Source organism: Sus scrofa, chromosome 6 (assembly GCF_000003025.6).
Source record: "Sus scrofa isolate TJ Tabasco breed Duroc chromosome 6, Sscrofa11.1, whole genome shotgun sequence".
Classification (NCBI taxonomy): domain Eukaryota; kingdom Metazoa; phylum Chordata; class Mammalia; order Artiodactyla; family Suidae; genus Sus; species Sus scrofa.
Genome location: NC_010448.4, coordinates 116794630 through 116815666, shown reverse-complemented (window position 1 = coordinate 116815666; position 21037 = coordinate 116794630). Strand labels below are relative to the sequence as shown.

Below are 21037 nucleotides of genomic sequence, written 5' to 3'. Positions count from 1 at the left end.
TTTATATTCCACATGTCAGTGATAGCATTTGATGTTGGTATCTCACTGTCTGACTGACTTCACTTAGCATGATAATTTCTAGGTCCATCCACATTGCTGCAAATGACATTATTTGTTTCCTTTTTATGGCTGAGTAATATTCCATTGTGTATATGTACCACATCTTCTTTATCCACTCTTCTGTCAGTGGACATTTAGGTTGTTTCCAAGTCTTGGCTATTGTATATAGTGATGCAATGAACATTATAATACATGTATCTTTTCAAGTCGTAGTATTCTCTGGATAGAAGCCCAGGAGTGGAATTGCTGGATCAAATGGTAATTCTATATTTAGTTTTTTGAGGAATGACCATACTGTTTTCCACAGTGGTTGCACCAATTTACATTCCCACCAGCAGTGTAATAGGGTTCCCTTTTCTCCACACTCTCTCCAGCATTTATTGTTTGTAGGCTTTTTGATGTGGCCATTCTGGCCAGTGTAAGATGGTACCTCATAGTGGTTTTAATTTGCATTTCTCTAATAATGAGTGATGTTGAACATCTTTTCATGTGTTTTTTTTGGCCATCTGTATGTCTTCTTTGGAGAATTGTCTGTTTAGATCTTCTGCCCATTTTTTGATGAGGTTGTTTGTTTTTTTTGGTATTGAGCTGCAGAAGGTGTTTATAAATTTTGGAGATTAATCCCTTGTCAGTGGCTTCATTTGCATATATTTTCTCCCATTCTGTGGTTTGTCTTTTTGTTTTGTTTAGAGTTTCCTTTGGAGTTCCCGTTGTGGCACAGTGGTTAACAAATCCGACTAGGAACCATGAGGTTGCGGGTTCAATCTCTGGCCTTGCTCAGTGGGTTAAGGATCCAGTGTTGCTGTGAACTTTGGTGTAGGTAACAGACACGGCTCGGATCCTGTGTTGCTATGGTTCTGGTGTAGGCCAATGGCTACAGCTCCGATTAGACCCCTAGCCTGAGAATCTCCATATGCTGCGGGAGCGGCCCTAGAAAAGGCAAAAAGACAAAAAAAAAAAAAAAAAGAGTTTCCTTTGTTGTGCAGAAACTTTAAAGTTTAATTAGGTCCCATTTGTTTATTTTTGTTTTTACTGTCATTACTCTAAGAGGTGGATCTGAGAAGATATTGCTGTCATATATACCATTGTTATAAAGCATTTTAGTGTGTATCATCTAGATTCTCAAATTGGATAGTGTAATTTTTACCGTTATTATTATTTTGTACTGACAATGTTTATTTGATTATCTATATATTTATTTACTTTTTTGTTATTGTTTGCCATTTCTCTGTGCAATTATATCTTCTCTTTTGGATCATTTTCCTCCTCCCTGAATTACATCCTTTTTGGTAGGAACATAAGACATAAACTCAGTTTTAGTTTATCTAGAATGTCTTTCATTACAGTTGTCTGAAACAGTACTTTTCCTGGACCTAAACATACATGCTGATATATATCTTAACCCAGAAATTTGGAATGTCATTTTACTCTTAGATAGAATGTAATTTCTTCTTTTATATCCTTAAACATTTCATATATGTATTTTGTTTTCTGTATGTGGTATCTGAACTCCTTGAGGACTATATATAGGATTTGTTTCTCTGAATCTCCTTATTTCCACTGCATATAATTAGTGATCATTGACTGGGAGCTCATAGATATTTACTTCTATAAAATATGACTCCATTTAAGACTGCTCCCTTCCAGAGGGAATTTTTCACTGGATTTTCCTGGAGAACAAGTCTATCTTTTTATCATGTATATGTGTTATATCCTAAATTTCAGTTTTGATTATGGACTTATTTCCGCCTTTCATCTGTTTTGCAACATCATCCTCACTTTCACTGCCCATGACCTTATCCTATTTCTTACCATTCTGGTCACCTTCTATTACATCTCAAACTTGACTTCACTTGGCCTAATCCTGTGCTTTGGATTCTTCTCCTTCAATCTTTTCCAAACTATCTGAACTTTTATCATCAAATCATTTTCCTCTGGGGAGACCATCTCTAAGATGCTATTGCCTTGCATGCTGTGTGAATTCAGTGTGACTTAGTGATACTAATAACTATTTTCTGGCTCACCATTACTTCTTAGTAGATAATGTCTTAATCAAAATTTTGGTGCTAAAAATTTAAACAGGACAATATCAGGAGAGATACTCCATGGGGGGGGTTAATTATGAATAATTAAATAAATAAAATCTTTGCCCAGTGTAAACTGGGTCAGCTACCTTTCAAAGTCACCAAAGTTTTATAAATCTCTTTAATGTATGTCTCTGAGTTTTGTAATTCTGCTTGACACCAAGGAGAATAATATAAAGTCTTTAATAGTAACAACCCACTCTTAAAGCTTCTTACAAATTGCTTGTGAAAGACCCTTAATTATACTATAATAAACTCAGTAAATTGAGACATACCTATAAATAATAAAATTTGCTAAGTGAGAGTAGAACAGGAAGATACTGCAAAATCAAGTTTCACCTCTTTCTTACACTAGTTGGGAGCCTTGGGCAGCTGTCCTGCCTTCTGCCTACAAATGTTTGAAATGCAAATGAGATAATGGGAGTGATACAGTATTTCTCTGCTATAAAGTATGATAAAAATATAGGGTGGAATTATAAGTTGAGAGCAAATATCTGAATATAAATATATATGTCTAAATAAAGTAAAAACTAATTTACTCAGATGATATTAATTTTAAATTTATAAAAAATAAATAGACTAGGAGTTCCTGTCATGGCACAGTGGAAACGAATCTGACTAGGAACCATGAGGTTGTGAGTTCAATCCCTGGCCTCACTCACTGGGTTAAGGATCCAGCGTTGCTGTGAGCTGTGGTGTAGGTAGCAGACGCAGCTCAGATCTGGCGTTGCTGTGGCTGTGGCGTAGGCTGGCAGCTGCAGCTCCTATTAGACCCCTAGCCTGGGAACCTCCATATGCCGTGGGTGTGGCCCTAAAAGGACAAAGAGACAAATAAATAAATAAAGAGACTAGAAAGCTATATCTATAAAAACTATAGCAAAATGTTGAAGTAAATAAAGTAAACTTTCCAGAGATCTTTTTATATTACTTTGAGAAACAAATTGTCTTAAAGTTATAAATTCCTCAGTTGTTTGTAGGTATGTCTCACTGCTATTGACAAGTATTCTTACCTCCTCGTTACTGTGCATTTGTCAGAGCCTCTATTTGAAACAAGTATTCACAGTCCCTTGAAATTTTGAAGACATTTTTATGCTTTCAAAAAGTGCACGGTCCCAGTCTTCACTGATACATCTTCTCCCTTCCTCCAGTCTCAGATGTTATATCACAGGGATCTCAAGATATTAAATTCCTGACACTATTAGAAATCTTAATATTTTTGGCAATAATTATTCAGTAATTTCATCCTCAGAAGCCAACATGATAAGTTTTATAATGGTGATAGGAATCAATGGTGAGAAGGGAGCAAAGGGTCTAATCAAAGATCATTTAAAAGCTATAATTGGTGGATCCGAGTGAGTGAATGGACAGTGAGAGAGGTGGGTGGGGGAAGTGAGTTTGGCTCCAAGGTTTTTGGCTTGAGTGACATAGTGGATGACAACATCTCATCCATGTCTGAATCACAGGACAATAGGAAGAGAAAGCAAGTAGGATGAGAGGATTTCTGGGCCTAGTGAATTCATCTTTGAACTTTGACCTTGAGTTAAGCCTCTCAAAGAAATTAGGAAGAGTGTTCAGTAGTTAATGACAAGGATTGGTCAGGCTTAAAGATGTTTGTTTTGCAGATAAAGTTTGAGAGCCATCATTGTTTGTTTGGCCTATACTTCAAATTATGGGAGTATATGAGCTCAATCCTAGAGACTACACAGAAATTTAGAGAATTAAGGTCAGAACCTTAGGTATCACTTATGTTTAATGGTAGTAACCAGTCAATGAGACTTAAAAGAAAGTATAGGACAATACAGGGAAAACAAGAATAGAATCAAAGAAGGAAAAGCTTTCAAGGACTGATAAGGATTTAGTCTTATTAGATGCCACAGATGATCTTTGCTTAGAGCATTTTGGGAAGAGGTAGAAGTTCAAAGTCTGAAGGAAATAAAGGAAAGAGAAGAGGCCACAATAGGTTTTCAAATTCCAAGTGGCCACATATCCTACTAACAATTCAGTTTAGTATTATTACACTTGTTTCTTTGATGAGTCAGTTAAGGTTCAAATGACACTGTCACCCATAGTCACATAGCATGCTGGTACCTAGATCTGCTTGAGCTTTCAAATATCCAGTGATCCATTCACTACTGTCACTAGGAATTTCCAGAATGTGGCAGAATAGCTGTCATTTCCTTGCTGTAAGTCACTATCATTCCATTTATATTAATCATTGCCACCAATTGTTCTTTTCAGATTCTTTGAGTGTCCTGGAATTTAGTTAATAATGTTTGCTGAGAGAATGGTTACTGATATTTAAAAGGCATCATTTCATTATTATACACATGTCTTTGATAATATTGGTTGTTACTAGGATTCAGTTAGATCCTCTGGTTTAAGCCAACAAATGGCTTAGTACATTTTTGGCATCCATAACAATTTACACTATTTTGAAGATTTTCTTCTGATTGTTGAAATTCTCCTAACCCCAGAGCAATTCTAGGTCAGTAAAAAGAAGCTAAGACAAAAATAAGGTCATCATAAGACTTTTGCATTCTAGACATCGTTCATAAAAAAAAGAAGTTAATACTTATCTGACCTCTACATCTTTTTTATTTTTATTTATTTATTTAAAATTTTATTGATGTTTAGTTCATGTACAATATTATCTAAGTTACAGGCATACGATGTAGTGATTCACAGTTTTTTCCCTGTGGTAGATATTTTATGTGCCTCTCTGGGCAAGGGTTAAATTACCCCCATTTTGGATATTAGTCTTAGCCATTTGATTTCCTGTGGCCCCTGACTTCTTATAGTTGCCAACTGGTTTCTTTCTGTCCCCACACTCACCCCCCACATACATGATTGTGTTGCATATTTTCTTTACACTTGTAGTTGAAATTTACAAATGGTTGAAAACAATTTCAGAAACAATTATGTTTTCTTGTGTGTAAATGAAAAAAATGATATTGGTGGTATTAATAAAGGAACTTGATATCTTTAGGGTAAGAAAATAGACTATTTCTTCTTAAAAATTCAAAATAAACCAGTGAGCCCTATAATTCATCATTTTTTATGTAATCTTTTTATCATGAATTAATTTTAGATAAATACTATTTTAAAGTATCCCCTTGACTCATTTGCATTGAAACAAGTGGGTCCTATGAGACTGTGAAGATATACTGTGGATAATCATCAAAGAAAATTGTTCAACCACAGCTCATAACTGGACATCAAAATAGCCTACTGGAGCATTCATTTTTGCCATGTTTCAAAAACCAAGGGATGGAGTTCCTGTCGTGGCGCAGTGTTTAAAGAATCCGACTGGGAACCATGAGGTTGCGGGGTTCGATCCCTGGCCTTGCTCAGTGGGTTAAGGCTCTGGCATTGCCGTGAGCTGTAGTGTAGGTCGCAGACGTGGCTCGGATCTCGCGTTGCTGTGGCTCTGGGGTAGGCCGGTGGCTACGGCTCCGATTAGACCCCTAGCCTGAGAACCTCCATATGCCACAGGAGAGGCCCTAGAAAAGGCAAAAACACACACACACACACAAAAATCAAGGGTTTTAGTTACTCTTGGATAAATGACTAACAGACAAACAAGGAAGTAGAAACTTTAAGAATATATTCATCTCTAAAATATAGTGATGGCATAACCTTTCATTTTTAACCTTTATGTAATTCCATTTTCAATGGAATTTAAAAAGAGTTATTTTTCCTTTGAACAGTGTTAAGTGTTTTTCTTGTGAGGGTAATGTCTATTATAGAATTTTAAAAAGTGTTTATCAATTCTTGACCTAATAACTTTTTTAAATCACAGGGAACAATAGTTTAAGAATTAAGATAATACTTTATTTATTTCTTCTTGAACCATTCATGGGAATTGTGTGTGAAATTTAGCAACTTAAGTTTAAGAAAACTAAATTATTATCTTTATAAATCTTTTTAAAATCACATATCCATCAGAATGCAGTAATTTTATCCCAGAACGAGATATCTATGACACTGAGAAGTCTGTAAATTTTTCAGCTTATCACTACTATTACATATGTAAAAAATATATTAGTTATTTCTATATGTCATAGTATGTGTTATAATTGTAATGTATACAAAGGAAATACATGTGCATACTCAGATGAAGGGATAGACTTGATGTTTAACTATTAACTATGAGAATTAATAGTACTATTATGGATCAGTTTGGTTTCTCTCATGCCATCAGAGTTTTTACATATTAGCAGGGTTCCAAATACAAAATTTTGAAATGCATTATTACTTACATAATTAGGGCAATAGAATAGTTCCTTATTAATTTCCTTAAAGGCCAGCTCCAGATTTGGGAATGCATGTGAGTTTTATTTTTCTTAAGTATACCTAAGCAGTTGACAAAGGAGATTTCCAGAAATGAGCAATGTGATCTTTAACACCAGTCTGTGGAACGGATTTGATAATAAAGAAATATCTCATTACTTTTGAGATTTGTATATTGTACATGTGCAGCTTGGTAACTGAGTACTATAAAAAAAATCGGTATTAACTGGATTTTGTAGATCTGTCATTCCTGCCGTGACAAAAATCTGTGGAGTAGTTTGTAATTGCCATTGTTTGGGTTATTACAATAAACAGAACTGATAGGGCTTATGCTATTTGCCTTGTGAGCTGCACTTCGCATCACTCCAATGAATTAAAATTGCATGCACATATCTTTGCTTATCAGTTTTATTTATCCGTCAGAAGTAGAGTAAGGCAGTATGCTTTCAGTGTATAGAACCTTGTAACAAGCGGATCAGAAATTATAATCATTATTTTAATAGTGTCATGCAAGTGAATATGTTTCTATCACCTAAATATGTTCCTATAGGAAGATATTGTTATTTCTTATGTCATATTTTGTCAAAGCTTTATGTATGATTTTAATTGGATTGCCTAAGGTATAAATGCAAATCTGCGAAATATAGGAATCCTTTTCTCTTTGTCAAATACACATGATTTTTTTCTTGGAGTTGCTTCTACAGTCGGACTATTTGTTAGACTGTGTTTATAGGTAAGAAAGACAAGTAGATTATCAGAAATCCTTTAATTTCCCCCACAGTAAAAATTCTTCGTACTAGTTCTACTTTTAGGTGGCAGGCTTCTCACCTATGAAATTCCCGAGCTCACTAGCAGTCACATCAGATGAACTTTCAAATTTTCAGATACCTGTGATGAGCTAATGCATGCATATACAGATACTTCCTTCAGAAATCCTGTAACTGCTAACAATTGTCACACATCACCAGTACCACATACTCATTCCCAATTCCCACCCCAGTATACCTTGAAGTGATTTCTACTTCTAGGAAGTGGAATGTTCCACATCTCATATTTATCCTACATGTTGCATTGATGAGGTAGTTTATTGCAGTGATTCTATTAAGCTGCTGTTTGAATGTTGCATCTATTGGATTTTTCACGTGAAAATTTCTGTGTTTTTTAAAATTACCATCCAGTTTTTATAAAGATACTCTTCCAAAAATTATAAATGGAGTATTGTTTAAAAATCTGTCTTATATCGTCAGATCTTCAGCAATTGCATTGAAAACATGTCTAATAATGGACAAATCATTCTTCACAAAGAACTTTGAGTGCTATCCATGAACTATCAGTCCTGCCAAGTATTAACTTTGTATTTTAAGAAGCTTCTGTGTTTTCAGTATCGACTAGTCTTTGTTTTCTGGCAAAATAATTTATAGTTCATTTTCAGATAACTATACATATGGTATTTGTATTTTAATTAAAAAGACTGTTGTTATGTCTGACTCTTATAAGCAGAAATTCATTATAAGGACACTTCTCATTTCCTTGAAATGTTCCCTTTCTTTTTTTCCAGGGTTCCTAAATTGCAAAAGCCAGTTAAATTATGTCTTTGGGGAGTTAATTTTTGGCACCATATGTCTCTAAAAATGATTTAATTTTATCTAAAGCATGTTTGCAATGATATTTATGTTCTGTAATGCTCGGAGATAATTTAAGGAACTTTTTAAAGAAGAAACACACTAATCCACTATTGTTTCAACACATTAATGTACAATGTATATATAAGCTTACAAAAATCTGTTTAGATTAATATTTTCTTAATATCTTTGTTTAAAACTTTGACTTGGCAGAGTGTTTTCGTGATATCAAAATGGCTGACATAAAGATGTTACTGACATTATTCTTATTAGGGATCTGATCTTATGATTTGATAATTTTAGAAAATTTAAATTTAAAAAATCAATTTTATTCTAAATGATAGATTATAAACAATTTTCTCCAAAGCTCTATTAATCACTTTCTAGGTCCTTATGCTTTTTCAGATGGATATACCACCAAACCCCTCCTCTAATTCTAGCACATTCAAATTCTCATGAAAGTAGGTTACTTATGTCTATCTTCAATTTAGTATATAATAAGTTCTGAAGTTACTATTCAGCAACTGTATTAAATATGTGAGCAGGGTGGGAGAAAATACCAAAACTTTTAGCAATTTATAAAGTGTCTGGAAGTAGTCATTCTTTCCTTATTGATGTAAACGCCTTTAATATTTGGGGTATTTCTTTTATTATGGGTAAGAGCACATTAGCGGATATGTAAAAAAAAAAAAACACGTTTTTATATGTTAGAGATGTTCAAATGTAATAGGATATTTAAAAAAAAGAAGTATTATAAAAAATTCTCTAAAAGCAATCCCAAGTCACAAAATATAGAGGATACCTTTCTTGCAGAAATGTCAGCTTAACCTATGGTGGTATTTTGTTTGTTTAATGAAACAACTAAACATACAGTAAGTTACAGAGTCGTGTGTAAGCTATAAGTAAATACATATATTTTAATGACAAATTTTTGTGTACTTTTACTAGTTTTGTAAATCTTGACATCTGACATATTCGCATTGGATGATTAAACCAGTATATATAGATACATTCAAAACCCTATATCTGCCTATTCCAAATATTATTTTTCTCCTCCTTTCTCAGAGTTAACCAGTAGTCTTTTTTTAGTGTTTATCATTTCATCTGTATTTTTAATAATATGTTTATGTAGTCATTAATTTAAAGTAACTATTTCATTTTTTATTCATAATAAATGTTACACTGTGTATATCACTTGCAATTTTTGTGTGTTTATTTTAAATGCTATGGTATGAACATACCACAATGTATTTTTTCATTACTCAAGTGTAGGCAGTTAGATTGTTTCCAGATTTTCACTACTGCAAGTAATGCTGCAAATGAACGTTTTTCTCCACTGATTTGATACTATTTCTGTCATATTTCAAATTTATATATTTTCTATTAATATCTTTGTTGTTCAGCTCTCTTTTCAGATCACACATCATTTGTCCACTCCAATGCTGACAATACTCTTAGTTCCTACAACTTTAAGACAAGTTTTACATATTGCATGGCAAATTCCCTGAGCTTATTCTCCTGTTTCACAATTGCCTTAGCTGTTCCTGGTCCTTTATCTTCCATTTGAATTTTAGATCAAGTTCCATGATCCCTGAGGAGATTGTAGACTACTTTGGGAAAAACTGATGTGTCTATGATCCTCTCTTCCCAGATGTGGACAGGTTATTTCTCCAGTTTTTCAGTCCTTATTTTATATTTTTCAAAAATGTTTTAAAATTTTCTCTACAAAATTCTACATATTCTTTTATAGATTGAACATGGGTATCTTACATTTAACATTATGATTATGAATGGGATTTTTTAAAAATACAATTCAAAATTTTTGTTACTAATATTTTTAATGTTACTGATTTTTTTCAATGCTACTCTTGTAGGAAAAAAGTTCCTAAACACTCATTATGTTGTTAGTTTGTAAAGTCTCCTGAATTTTCTATGGAGATATTCTTCCTCTTATATCTTTTTTTTCTTTTATTTTCTTATTACTTTGGCCAGTAAAATTTTAAACAGAAGTATTGTTCTTGATATCCTCGCTTTATTTTTCCTTGTTCTTCATGGGAATATTACTAAAGTGTCTCTATTTAATAAAATATTTGTTGGGATTTTTTGGTTTACACCCTTTATCATGTTAAAGAAATTTTCTCTGTTCCTTCCTAGTTTGCCAAGATAATTTTTTCATTGTAGATGATTTTTGTTCAGTGTGGATTCATATCAACTTCTGTCAAGGATAATTGTTTCTTCTTTAATATATTGATGTATTACATGAAAATATTTATTGATAATGAACCATTTTTAAATTTCTGAAACTTTTAAATTACAATTTCTTTGTACTGTCTTCAGTTAAAATAATGAGCTCCTAGATGGTACAGACTGTATTCCATCAATCAATAAATATTTATTAATCACCATCTTATCACTAATAAATCATTTTGTTTCAGTCTTAAGCCAAGCAGTGAATTAGGAGAGCACTTTTACTTTACATTCAGAAACTACAGATAGTAAATTATTTCTTTGGTAGACAGAGAGGAGAGAAAGTTAAGAACCTATTGTTAATTAATGCTGCATAGCAAATTGTGCCAAAATTTAGCAGCCTAAACCAATGAAGATTTGTTTTCTCACAAACTTTCTGAGGGTCGAGGAGGAGAAGCTTCTTAGTTGTGTGGTTTGGGCTCTTGCAAGATTGTAATCAGATTACTGGTTGGGATGGCAGTCATCTGAACAGGCTGGAGAATCTACTTTTAAGATCACTCACAGGGCTGTTGGCAAAACAAAAGGCTTCAGTTCCTCACCATGTGGGTCTTTCCACAGAGCTGCTTACACAACATGACAGCCAGCTTCCCCCAGGTCAAATGATCTGAGAGAACGACAGAGAGAAAACGCAAGGCAGAAGCCACAGCTGTATGTATGTGTGTGTGTTTCTTGGAAGTAGCACACTAGCTTCTGCTATATTCTGTTCTATGGAAGAGATTCATAAGTCCAGGCCAGATTCCAAGGGAAGAGGATTCTGCTTAACTTCTTCAAGGGAGGATTCTCAAATAATTTGAGGGCCTATTTTTAAGATCACACCTATGAGCACTTTTTTTCTCTCTGACAGTAAATAACAGAGTTCAACACTATTTCACCCTTCTTCACAGGGGTGTCCCAATTGCCCCCTTTGGGCTAGGCTTAGCAAGGCTTTACTTTAATCTTGTGTCCATAATGTAAACCAGACTGATCTATGCACCAGCCTAGCCCGGGCATGTACCTGAAAAGGTGCTGCTTTCACATTTCCAGCTCTATGCTAAGAACATGGGAATACTATAAGACAATATTTTGGTGCTGACTTGATTATGTCTAATTCTAATGTTTTTGAAACCTGTAATTGTTATGTGAAATAATGTTGTTTTAGCATATTGTATTTTTACATGCATATAAACCAAATTAATTAGAGGTTTTATGTGTTGTAATATATGTATTATAACAGTTAGTATTAAGACCAGTTTTACATAATATATAGGATTTAGCAGCTGATGTGAATTTATATAGGCAAAATAACTTGAATTAATAGAATCCATATAATTTAGTATATTAAAATAGGAAAATGGAGATGCTCTCATTCTTGTGACAACATTAATTTATTCTATTTTATTGTCAAAGAGTACCAAGCTTTATAATGTTAACAAATGTCAAGAGCCTAATCAAAATTAATCCGAAGGTATTTTTACCAAATGTATAAACATGTATTGTGCCTTGTATGCAATGCTCACAAATGTGTGTTATGGATAATGCTCACCAGACCACCAGCTCGGTATATCTCAATACACCATGTCATAGTGGACAGTGACTAATTTGCCTCTTCATGGATATGTACATACATAGTGATCTCAAAGAAGTATCAATGAAGTCCACCTTTGGGCTTCCTTCAGCAAGGAGATCACAAAGCAAGTATTAGAACCAACCTTACCAAGTCTGCTAGAAAGTCAAACTGGTCAGAAACCATAGTCAGAACATTCTTCCTTCCTTTTTGCCATTTTAAGTGGCTCTGCATACATACTGGCTGCTTCCTGATTCAGCCTTCCTGACACAGTTGAATATCCTCCCTCCCTCTTTTTGAATACAAAAATGAGGGCAATGAAGTTGAACTTTTTCCAAAATGACTCTTCCTGTCTAATATGCCCCTCCTTCAGTTTCTGTGAGGATAACTCTTCCAAAATTCTTAAATACTTGCTTGGGGCCCAGCAGTAGCCCACCTCTTCCGGCAACAGCTCCCAGTTCCATCTTACTCGGAAAGACAGGACAGGTCTTCAGAGTGCCCTTGCTAACCCCCACCCAGTGTTGTGTGTGTCCCTCACTGTCCTTTTTTGTTTCTCTACCATTTCCTCCCTCGTCCCACCTCACTTTCCCTAAAATCTGAATGAGTGGGCAGGACTGTAATCATTTCAGGAATCAGTGAATTTGCTCAGGAATGTAATCATGGGAATGTCTCATTCCAGGAACATTGCGTTAACTGTGAAGTTGAAGAGATCAAAAAGCATTTATTTCAGTTACTCTGGTTCCAATCTAAATTCTGCATCCAACTCTCTCTTTTGTTAATTTTCCCTTTAAGTATTTTTGTGCGTCTTGGCATTTACTGGGTTTATTTTTCTTTTCTTCTTTCAGTAAGCTCCTGAAAATCTTATTCACGTCTTCACTTTTGCCACTAAAATTTCACCAGTTCAACTTATTGAGTTAATATCAATAAATATTTATTGAGTGATCACTGTCTGCTGACATCTTACAATTGGGCTTTAATCATAACCAGTTTCCTAAAAGAGATATCTTCACGACCAAATCATCTGTCCTGCCAGTATCTTCAACATTTTTCCATGTATATTGTTGATCATCTTATTGTCTTTAATGTGTATATGTGTACATGCATATGTGATTCTGCTCTTTTTTAAGAATGCCTTCAGGAGTTCCCGTCGTCGCGCAGTGGTTAACGAATCCGACTAGGAACCATGAGGTTGCGGGTTCGGTCCCTGCCCTTGCTCAGTGGGTTAACGATCCGGCATTGCCGTGAGCTATGGTGTAGGTTGCAGATGCGGCTCGGATCCCGCGTTGCTGTGGCTCTGGCGTAGGCCGGTGGCTACAGCTCCAATTCAACCCCTAGCCTGGGAACCTCCATATGCCACGGAAGTGGCCCAAGAAATAGCAACAACAACAACAACAACAAAAAAAAAAGACAAAAAAAAAAAAAGGCAAAAAAAAAGAATGCCTTCAGTTTTCTCTTTCCTGGCTTTCCTTTCTCCAGAGGCCTATTAGCTATAGATTTTTGTTATGTTTTTTTGAGATATCACCCTTTCTTAGTTTACATTTAAGGAACTTCTCTACCTAAGAAGCTTGGGTTAAACTCAAAATGAAATTCATATATTTCATGTTTTATCCATTCATATAAATTAAATTGTATTATTACTGTAAGTTACGCCTGAGAAAATATGTAAACTCTTCAGTTTTGTGTGGTTAAATAGAACTGAATTTAGGAGTTCCCATTGTGGCTTAACAGAAATGAATCTGACTAGTATCCTTGAGGACACAGTTTCGATCCCTAGCCTCGCTTGATAGGTTAAGGATCCAGCAATGCTGTGAACTTGTGGTGTAGGTCACAGACACGATTCAGATCCCAAGTTGCTGTAGCTGTGGTGTAGGCCGGCGGCTACAGCTCTGATTTAACCCCTAGCCTGGGAACCTCCATATGCCACAGGTATGACCCTAAAAAGACCAAAAAACAAACAAACAAAAAAAAAAACTGGATTTAAAAGATTTTTTTTAGAAAAAGACGAATTTAAGGCCTTTGTGGCTACCACAAGCTAGAATACAGAAAAGTGAATAAAGCCAACTTACTGTATACAGTAGCTTCTTCTCATTAAAATGTAGATGTGGGAAATGTTATCATTCAGTTGGCTTTGGTTGGCGAGCTCCCATTTATGAAAGCTTCCACACATTAAAGAACTTCCACTTATTAAAAAAATTACCTTTGCTTTAATTAATTCCTCTAGAACTCATCTTTCTCCTATTTGCCTTTTGTCATGGATATGATAATAATGGTATATTATTTGAATAAAGTGTCCTAATGTCTTCATAAGTATATCAAGATACAGAATACCCCCCCCATTAGCTGTCAGGGTTGGCAGAAATTTTAATATTATATTAAAATTACAAAAATATTTTATTTAAATATATTAAAATATTACAGAAAATTAATATTGGCAGATTTCTTTTCAGAAAGCGGTGTTACTTTCCAATTCAATAGCCTAAATTATCTGAAATGCCCATAAACTAATTTCAAGTAATGTATTTCAGCATTTAGCAAGCTGAAATATCTATAGCTTCAAGGTTATTTTTTTTCTTCCTAAGTTACCAATTAACCAAGAATAGAGGCTTTGTTTTTCTGTGGGTTTACTTAGATGTCTGTGTGTTGCTCGTTACAATGCATAATGAAGAAATGATGACAGACAATTCACATGCAGCACCAGGTAGCTATTTTTTTCAGTGGTTATTTTTAAGCAGGATGTTTTTTGGAAATATGCATGCCAAAAATTTCACAAGTCGTATAGGCCCTGTTTGGTTAAGTTTTACAAAGAATGTCTTACATGTAACTAGTATGAAAATCAATAAATAGAATATAAAATGGCCATTTTTGTGACATGTTTTAATTCTGTTATGAAGAAATGTTTGATACGAATTTTCAGTGTTTACTTTTTCATTCTGCAAAATATGCTAAAAAAAAACTGACATTAGCAATTATCCACATTACAGAAACAAAAGAGGTTTCAGTAACAGAATATATTATGGGTAAATGTTTTTAATATGGTTTTTTCCATTAATTTCTATGAACCTCATCTCTTTGAAAATAACCTAATTATAATAATTCTGTATGGTGTGGCTACGCAAACTGTTGAAGGACAAATGTACGTTGTGTTGGTAACACTGCCACTGTGTTTTTGTTTGTTTGGTTGGTTTCATATTAAATTTCCAAAAGATAGAGAATGCCTCATAGGAGAAATCTTTCTTTCTCTGTATAGATTCTGTATTTAAAGCGTCACTTCTAAACGTTGCATCCACTGTACTTTAGTGCAATGAGATGTTTCTATGTCACAGAGTCAGAGGGAGGTAGATTAATAGGGAGTTCTAGCTGGAAATTTCTTCCCTGTTATTGTTCTCCCTCAGCAGTTGATGGCTAAGTTAATTCTCTTTAGTTTTGTCATGCTCTAAAGCACACATTGCCAAGCAATGGTAAGGCTTTATGAGGAAAAAACAGAAGCAGTGGTGTCCATCAAAGTCTAAAAGTTGCGTTTTTAAACTTTGGCTTGACCTGATGTGCCATTCAAAAAAGCTTCAAAAGATTATTTTTTAAAGAAAGGTTCAATATGTCCCGAGGCTATCGGTTTTGAGTTAAACTGGGTGAAGTAGAAATATTTTACTCATCAGCTTTGCAGTCACAGAGTTTGCCTCAGCTAGAACAAAACTGCTGAGGCATTTAGAGAAAATTAACCCCCCATCCTGGCGGCCAGATGTGACTGGTTTCTGATGAATGCACATGAGTGGGCTGAAAAATCAAGAGACTGTGAAATTCCTGTCAGGCCCGTACAGTGCAGAATGGGCTATTGACTGCTTTCTATATTTCCCTCCATCATTCTTCTTGAACACTGCCATTAATTTCCTCTCCTACTCTGACTTGTGTTTCACCCACCACCCCCGCCCCCTTCCCTTTAGTTCTGTCAGCTGCAAAGAAGGATACACAAGGTGTGGCAGAAGCACTTCGAACTGGTGGTCCTCTACAGCCAGATGAGGCTGGCCAAGTTCCAGATAGACTCTCAGGAGAGCATTCAGAAAATATTAACTGTGCAGGTAGGTGATTGCAGGGAAGGAGGAAAGATCATTCTGATCTAGATTGAAAAGCAAATGATGGGTAGTGTGATGAAGCATTAAAACCATATCCCATCAGAGTTTTATAAATTTTTAACCTCTTTAATAAACTAGAATTGCATGAAGGATGAATTCAGTAAGTTAGCGCATACACCAGGCGTACTTTGGGGGAAAAGAGGAGATTGAACTTCTTTCTCACAAACCTCAGAACGGATTTTTATAAGTACACTTGATACAAATATATATTTTCAAATCTTCAAGCTTTTCAGAAGCCATTCTGCTGTTTAAAGGATACTGCCAACAGTTGCCTTGTGTTGCCTTTGCTGAAATCTACCTCATTTATTTTATTTAACTGTCTTCCTTCCCCTTCCATTTTTGCCAGAGGCTCATCCTCTTAAGCATATTTGGGGTGACTTTACTTGAAAAATAAGCAATTGGGGATGAGAAGATAACTGTGGTTCCAGATGCAATGTGAAATTTTACTGTTTGTCTTTATAAACACTTTTAGTGGATCATTTGTCCTTAAGACTCTGATCTATTTTAGAAATTCATATTAAGACTATTTTTTGAAAACTGCTTATGTTGTTTTCAAATTAATATTTTGCTATTTGAAATGTTACGCTGTATATAAAACATTTCCTTCCAAGAGAAAACATCCACCACTTCTCGATCAAAAAAAGAAGCACCTGTTCTATAAAAAGACAAAATATTACACTTGCTCTTAAAAGCGATAATTTTTTATTAACTTGCAGTATTAACAATGCATGCATGAAACTAAGAAAACCAAATCTTTTCTAAATATTTAAATTACATGTGCACATCTTGATGCTTTTGCCATAGTAAAAGAAAAAGATGTTGCAAAGCACTTCCAAAGCTATTTCAGATTTCATTTTTACTGGTGGCTTTTCTGTTGTCTTCTGAGGCTAAATAGATATACGTATATAGAGATATATCCCATATATAAAATATATATGTATTTTAACAAAGTATAATCATACATACTTTCTATATTCTATATATATGCTTTAACAAGGTTTATGCATATATACTTTATTTTTTAACCATTTATTTATATATATATATTTTTCTACTGTACAGCATGGTGATCCAGTTACAGATACATGTCACTTATGATGGAACATGTAATGTGAGAAAAAAGAATATATACATATATACTTTATATAAGCGCTCTATTGATAGCAATTATAACACAAATATTAGGAGAAATTTTAAGTTTTGAAAAAGCAGTGCTTAAAATGTATATGTTTAATAGAAATTCATATGCAAACATGAGTAAAACTATAATTTCAATATTTTGGAAATCAGGAGCATTTTTTCATTCAAAATATCTTTTAACATATAGTAAATTAAAAATTATAGAGTAGCTATAACCTGTGATTTTCTTTTAAATATTCAAAGGTAATCTGCATGTTCTAAAAATTATCTTGAAAAATCCCATGTTTCTGCCCAAATGTAAACATTCTTTGAAAAATCTTACAAATGATAAATCCTCATTGTGAATTAGGGTATATTTTGAAATTTGAAAATGTCAGGAGAAACTATTTGAGTATGGGTAAAATGAATTCTCAATCCATAATCTTCAATTGTCCTTATCCTAATTTTTCATTTGAAATTCACCAATACATTCTCTACTAAACTTGACTTTAAATTACTAATTTATATGGTTTTCACACACCAGCTGAAATGAAGGGGTAGAAATGATAATATCAGGAGGAAAACTCGACTACTCAGCAGCTAGACCTGGATTGTACTTGGGGAACTTGAAGAGCAAAACTTAGTGGATTCTTTTCTTTATTACTGGAGATACCTTCAGTGTAGAAGATTTCAATTTTGGCTTTTAATCAAAATTTGAAAATATAATTTTTAGGATCTTGCTGGAAAACTATAGAAACATGTACAATCCTCTAGAAAAAGTCAAGTCCAAACCCCTTCAACATAGTACACAGCTCCTTCCAACCTTCCCAGCTTCATCCATCTCCACATGTCTCTTCAATCCATTTCAGTCATTCTAAAATTCCTACTAATCATGACACCTTCTACTTAACTCCTTCTTCCACCCCTGTGCATATACTCTTCCCTCTTTCTGCAATGCTTTTCCTTACCTTTCCTACTAAAGAACACCTGAATCAAATCAAATGTTTCTGCAAAATCCTTCCTGAATGCTTTCCCTGCCTTCCCCTGCCAGGTGAACATATACTTATATGGTTTTTTAATTTTATTTTTCGGGCCGCACCCAAAACATATAGAAGTTCCCAGGCTAGGGGTTGATTCGAAGCTATAGCTGCCGGCCTACATCACAGCCACAGCAACTCTAGATCCAAGCCGCTTCTGTGACCTACACCACAGCTCACAGCAATGCCGAATCCATAACCCACTGAGCAAGGCCAGGGATTGAACCCTCATCCTTATGGATAGTAGTCAGATTTGTTTCCACTGAGCCAGGACGGGAACTCCCAGGTGAATTGATTTTGATCTTCCTTCACTTCCCACTGTACTCTGTACATTACCACCTGACCACAGTTGTATTTTCAGCAGCTAATGCTTTCTCCTTGTTGTTAAGCTTCCCTTCCTAGAGGATTCTAAGCTGTCCTGGGGCTTTTACACCATCAGTGAAATTAGTTCAGTTCTTGGTCTCTTTTTTAGGGTAGCAAGGCCACTAAGGGGATGTGAAAATATCTCATGCCTATCTTATTTTCACTTATTACATCCAGCTTTTTAAAAGAGAAACATAGTAGAGTGGTTTAATATGTTTGCAGAATGAGTCTGTAGGTGTTAGTCTCTACAGTTTGACTCAACATGACTAAATTGCTTAACAAGCTAGATTCCATTGCTTTCTATTTTTATGATTTAGTATCTTGTCAGTTTTAGTAAAGGTAGTATCATAATGATGCCATAACGCATTAGTGAATGATTTGATAAGAAAATCAACTGATGAACCTTCTGAAAAGTAAGTTGTATGTAAATATTGAGAAAAGCAGTTTAAAATAAATATGGAGCAGAAAAAGGAAACTGTTTCATCCTTGAGCTTGGAACAATTCCTTGCAAGACCATCAAAAAGCACAATTGGCAGATCTGCAACTTGGCAGAAACCAGGTGAGCCAGGTGAGCTTTTGAATTACACGATCAAGCAGGAACCAATAAAATAACCCATATTTGGAATGAAGAATTGGTATATTTGATGTCAAAGCCATTTATATAAAAATACATAGAGAGATTTTAGTTCACTGCAATTTTAATATGAGCCAAAGTGAGCTATTACAGACTTAGAAACAATACCATGTTCCAGCTCTAGCAAACACATAAGACTTCTTAACTCTTGACAGAGCACAGCATATTTTACAGTCCTAACCTCATGTCTGAGCCCAGATAATGTATTATTTCACTTTAACATCATTATTTTTCTCTTTTTATTTTCCTTATTTAATGCCGTGATATTTAATGTCCCTTTGGCATCTTATTTGGAAAAAAGACTCCTCGTTAACTCATCATTTAAGTGAAAGAATGTGGTGTTTCTACATCTTAATATGATCTTAGGCTTCATAAGCACAAGTATTTTGTCTGGTTAAAGGAGAAATCAATCCCATTGTACTTTTTCAAAAGTTGAGTACATCTGAGGTATTTTATACAGGTTTGGAAAGCATAGTTTAAGGGCCATGTTGATACACTTGAGAGCACTGATTTAAGAGATATGAAGTCGAAATATAGACAACATCTAGAATGCTTAATCATAGAAGGAAAAGACTTTGGATGGACAAACATCTAAATGACTGCTAAGTGATGGTTGGCGCATAAATATTTTGATGAACTCTAGAGGACAACATAAAGACCAATGAGGGGAGAGTTTGGAAGGTGGAATTGGGCTTAATGGAAATACATATTCTAGTAAGTGTCGCTGTCCAAACATGGCATGTTGATGCTCAAGCAGAAGTTACTTCAGTGGCTGAGGAAAAGTGAATGGTCTAAGAATCAGCCAGAGAGCACATCCTCAGGCTAAGCTCCTCCTGCAATGTTCCCCTGACATCCTTACCCAGCATCGATGTGTGTCTGTATCTCTTTACCCACTTCTCAATTGGAAAGCATGTCTTATTTGTTGATCTTTATCTCCTTGGCACCAGTTATAGCTCAAAATACATAATAAGTACTCAAAAATATTTATTTAGTAAATTGATTATTAAGTAAATTAGTGAATTGGTTTAAGATTGAGTATATAACCTTAGAGGTTCTTTTCAGCTCTTAATGCCTACAATTCTGTGGTTAATAAACAAATAAGCATTCTCTAGGTGCTTTGCCAGAAATTTTGATGGCACAGAAGTAAGGTTTTTAATCATTTCATATACACATGTGCACACACAAACACACACACTACATATTTCCTATTCTTGAAATTTCCCAATTTCCTATTTTAGTAAGAGTACTATGTAAATGAAAAGAAGCCAGAAAAGCATAGGATAAAGATCTAAAATCACTTAGTAAGGTAGACATAAAAGAAAATCTCTGAACCTCTGTGATCTTTTTAAAGATAAAATAAATTATAGAAATATAAATTTTTAAAATAAATACATTTAGAGATATTATGATTAAGGAATACTATCAAATTGCTAAATCTTACTGATTAACTCTAGATATTAGTAGTATTTAAATGTAGCTGCTAATAGTAAGAATATCTACTAGAATTTCTAGAAATAAGATTTGTCACTCCCAAACTACCAAAGAAAAGAAAGTACCATAAAAAGTTGAATGATTCCAAATGCAGGAAAGAGGACAGGAAGAGTATAAAAATGTACAAAATAAGTTCAAGCATATTAATAATCATAACTAAGTTGTTTCATTGAAGTTTAACAGATTTACAGATTGGTCATAAAAGCAAAATCTATCTCATTTAGAAGATATGTACTTCATACAAAGAAATGGGATAAGAGCTTAGGAAAAAATAAGTTCTCATTTAAAAACAAGGAGAGAGAATTCAAGGCAAAAATAATCAAAACACTCAAATATGGATATTTAATATTGATAAAATATATGGCTTATTAAGGTATATCAACCATGAACTTAATGCACATGAAAACATAATTTCAGAAT

General features: G+C 34.3%; 1 protein-coding gene across 1 annotated transcript in view; it reads left to right on the top strand.

Annotated features, from left to right (window-relative positions):
* The window catches only part of CCDC178 (coiled-coil domain containing 178), a 421961-nt gene that overhangs the window by 371334 nt on the left and 29590 nt on the right, over nt 1-21037 (top strand). Inside the window, exons 19-20 of the mRNA XM_021097611.1 lie at nt 7247-7324; nt 15785-15919. Of these exons, the coding sequence (XP_020953270.1) occupies nt 7247-7324; nt 15785-15919 (213 nt within the window). The remainder of the gene's footprint in view (nt 1-7246; nt 7325-15784; nt 15920-21037) is intronic.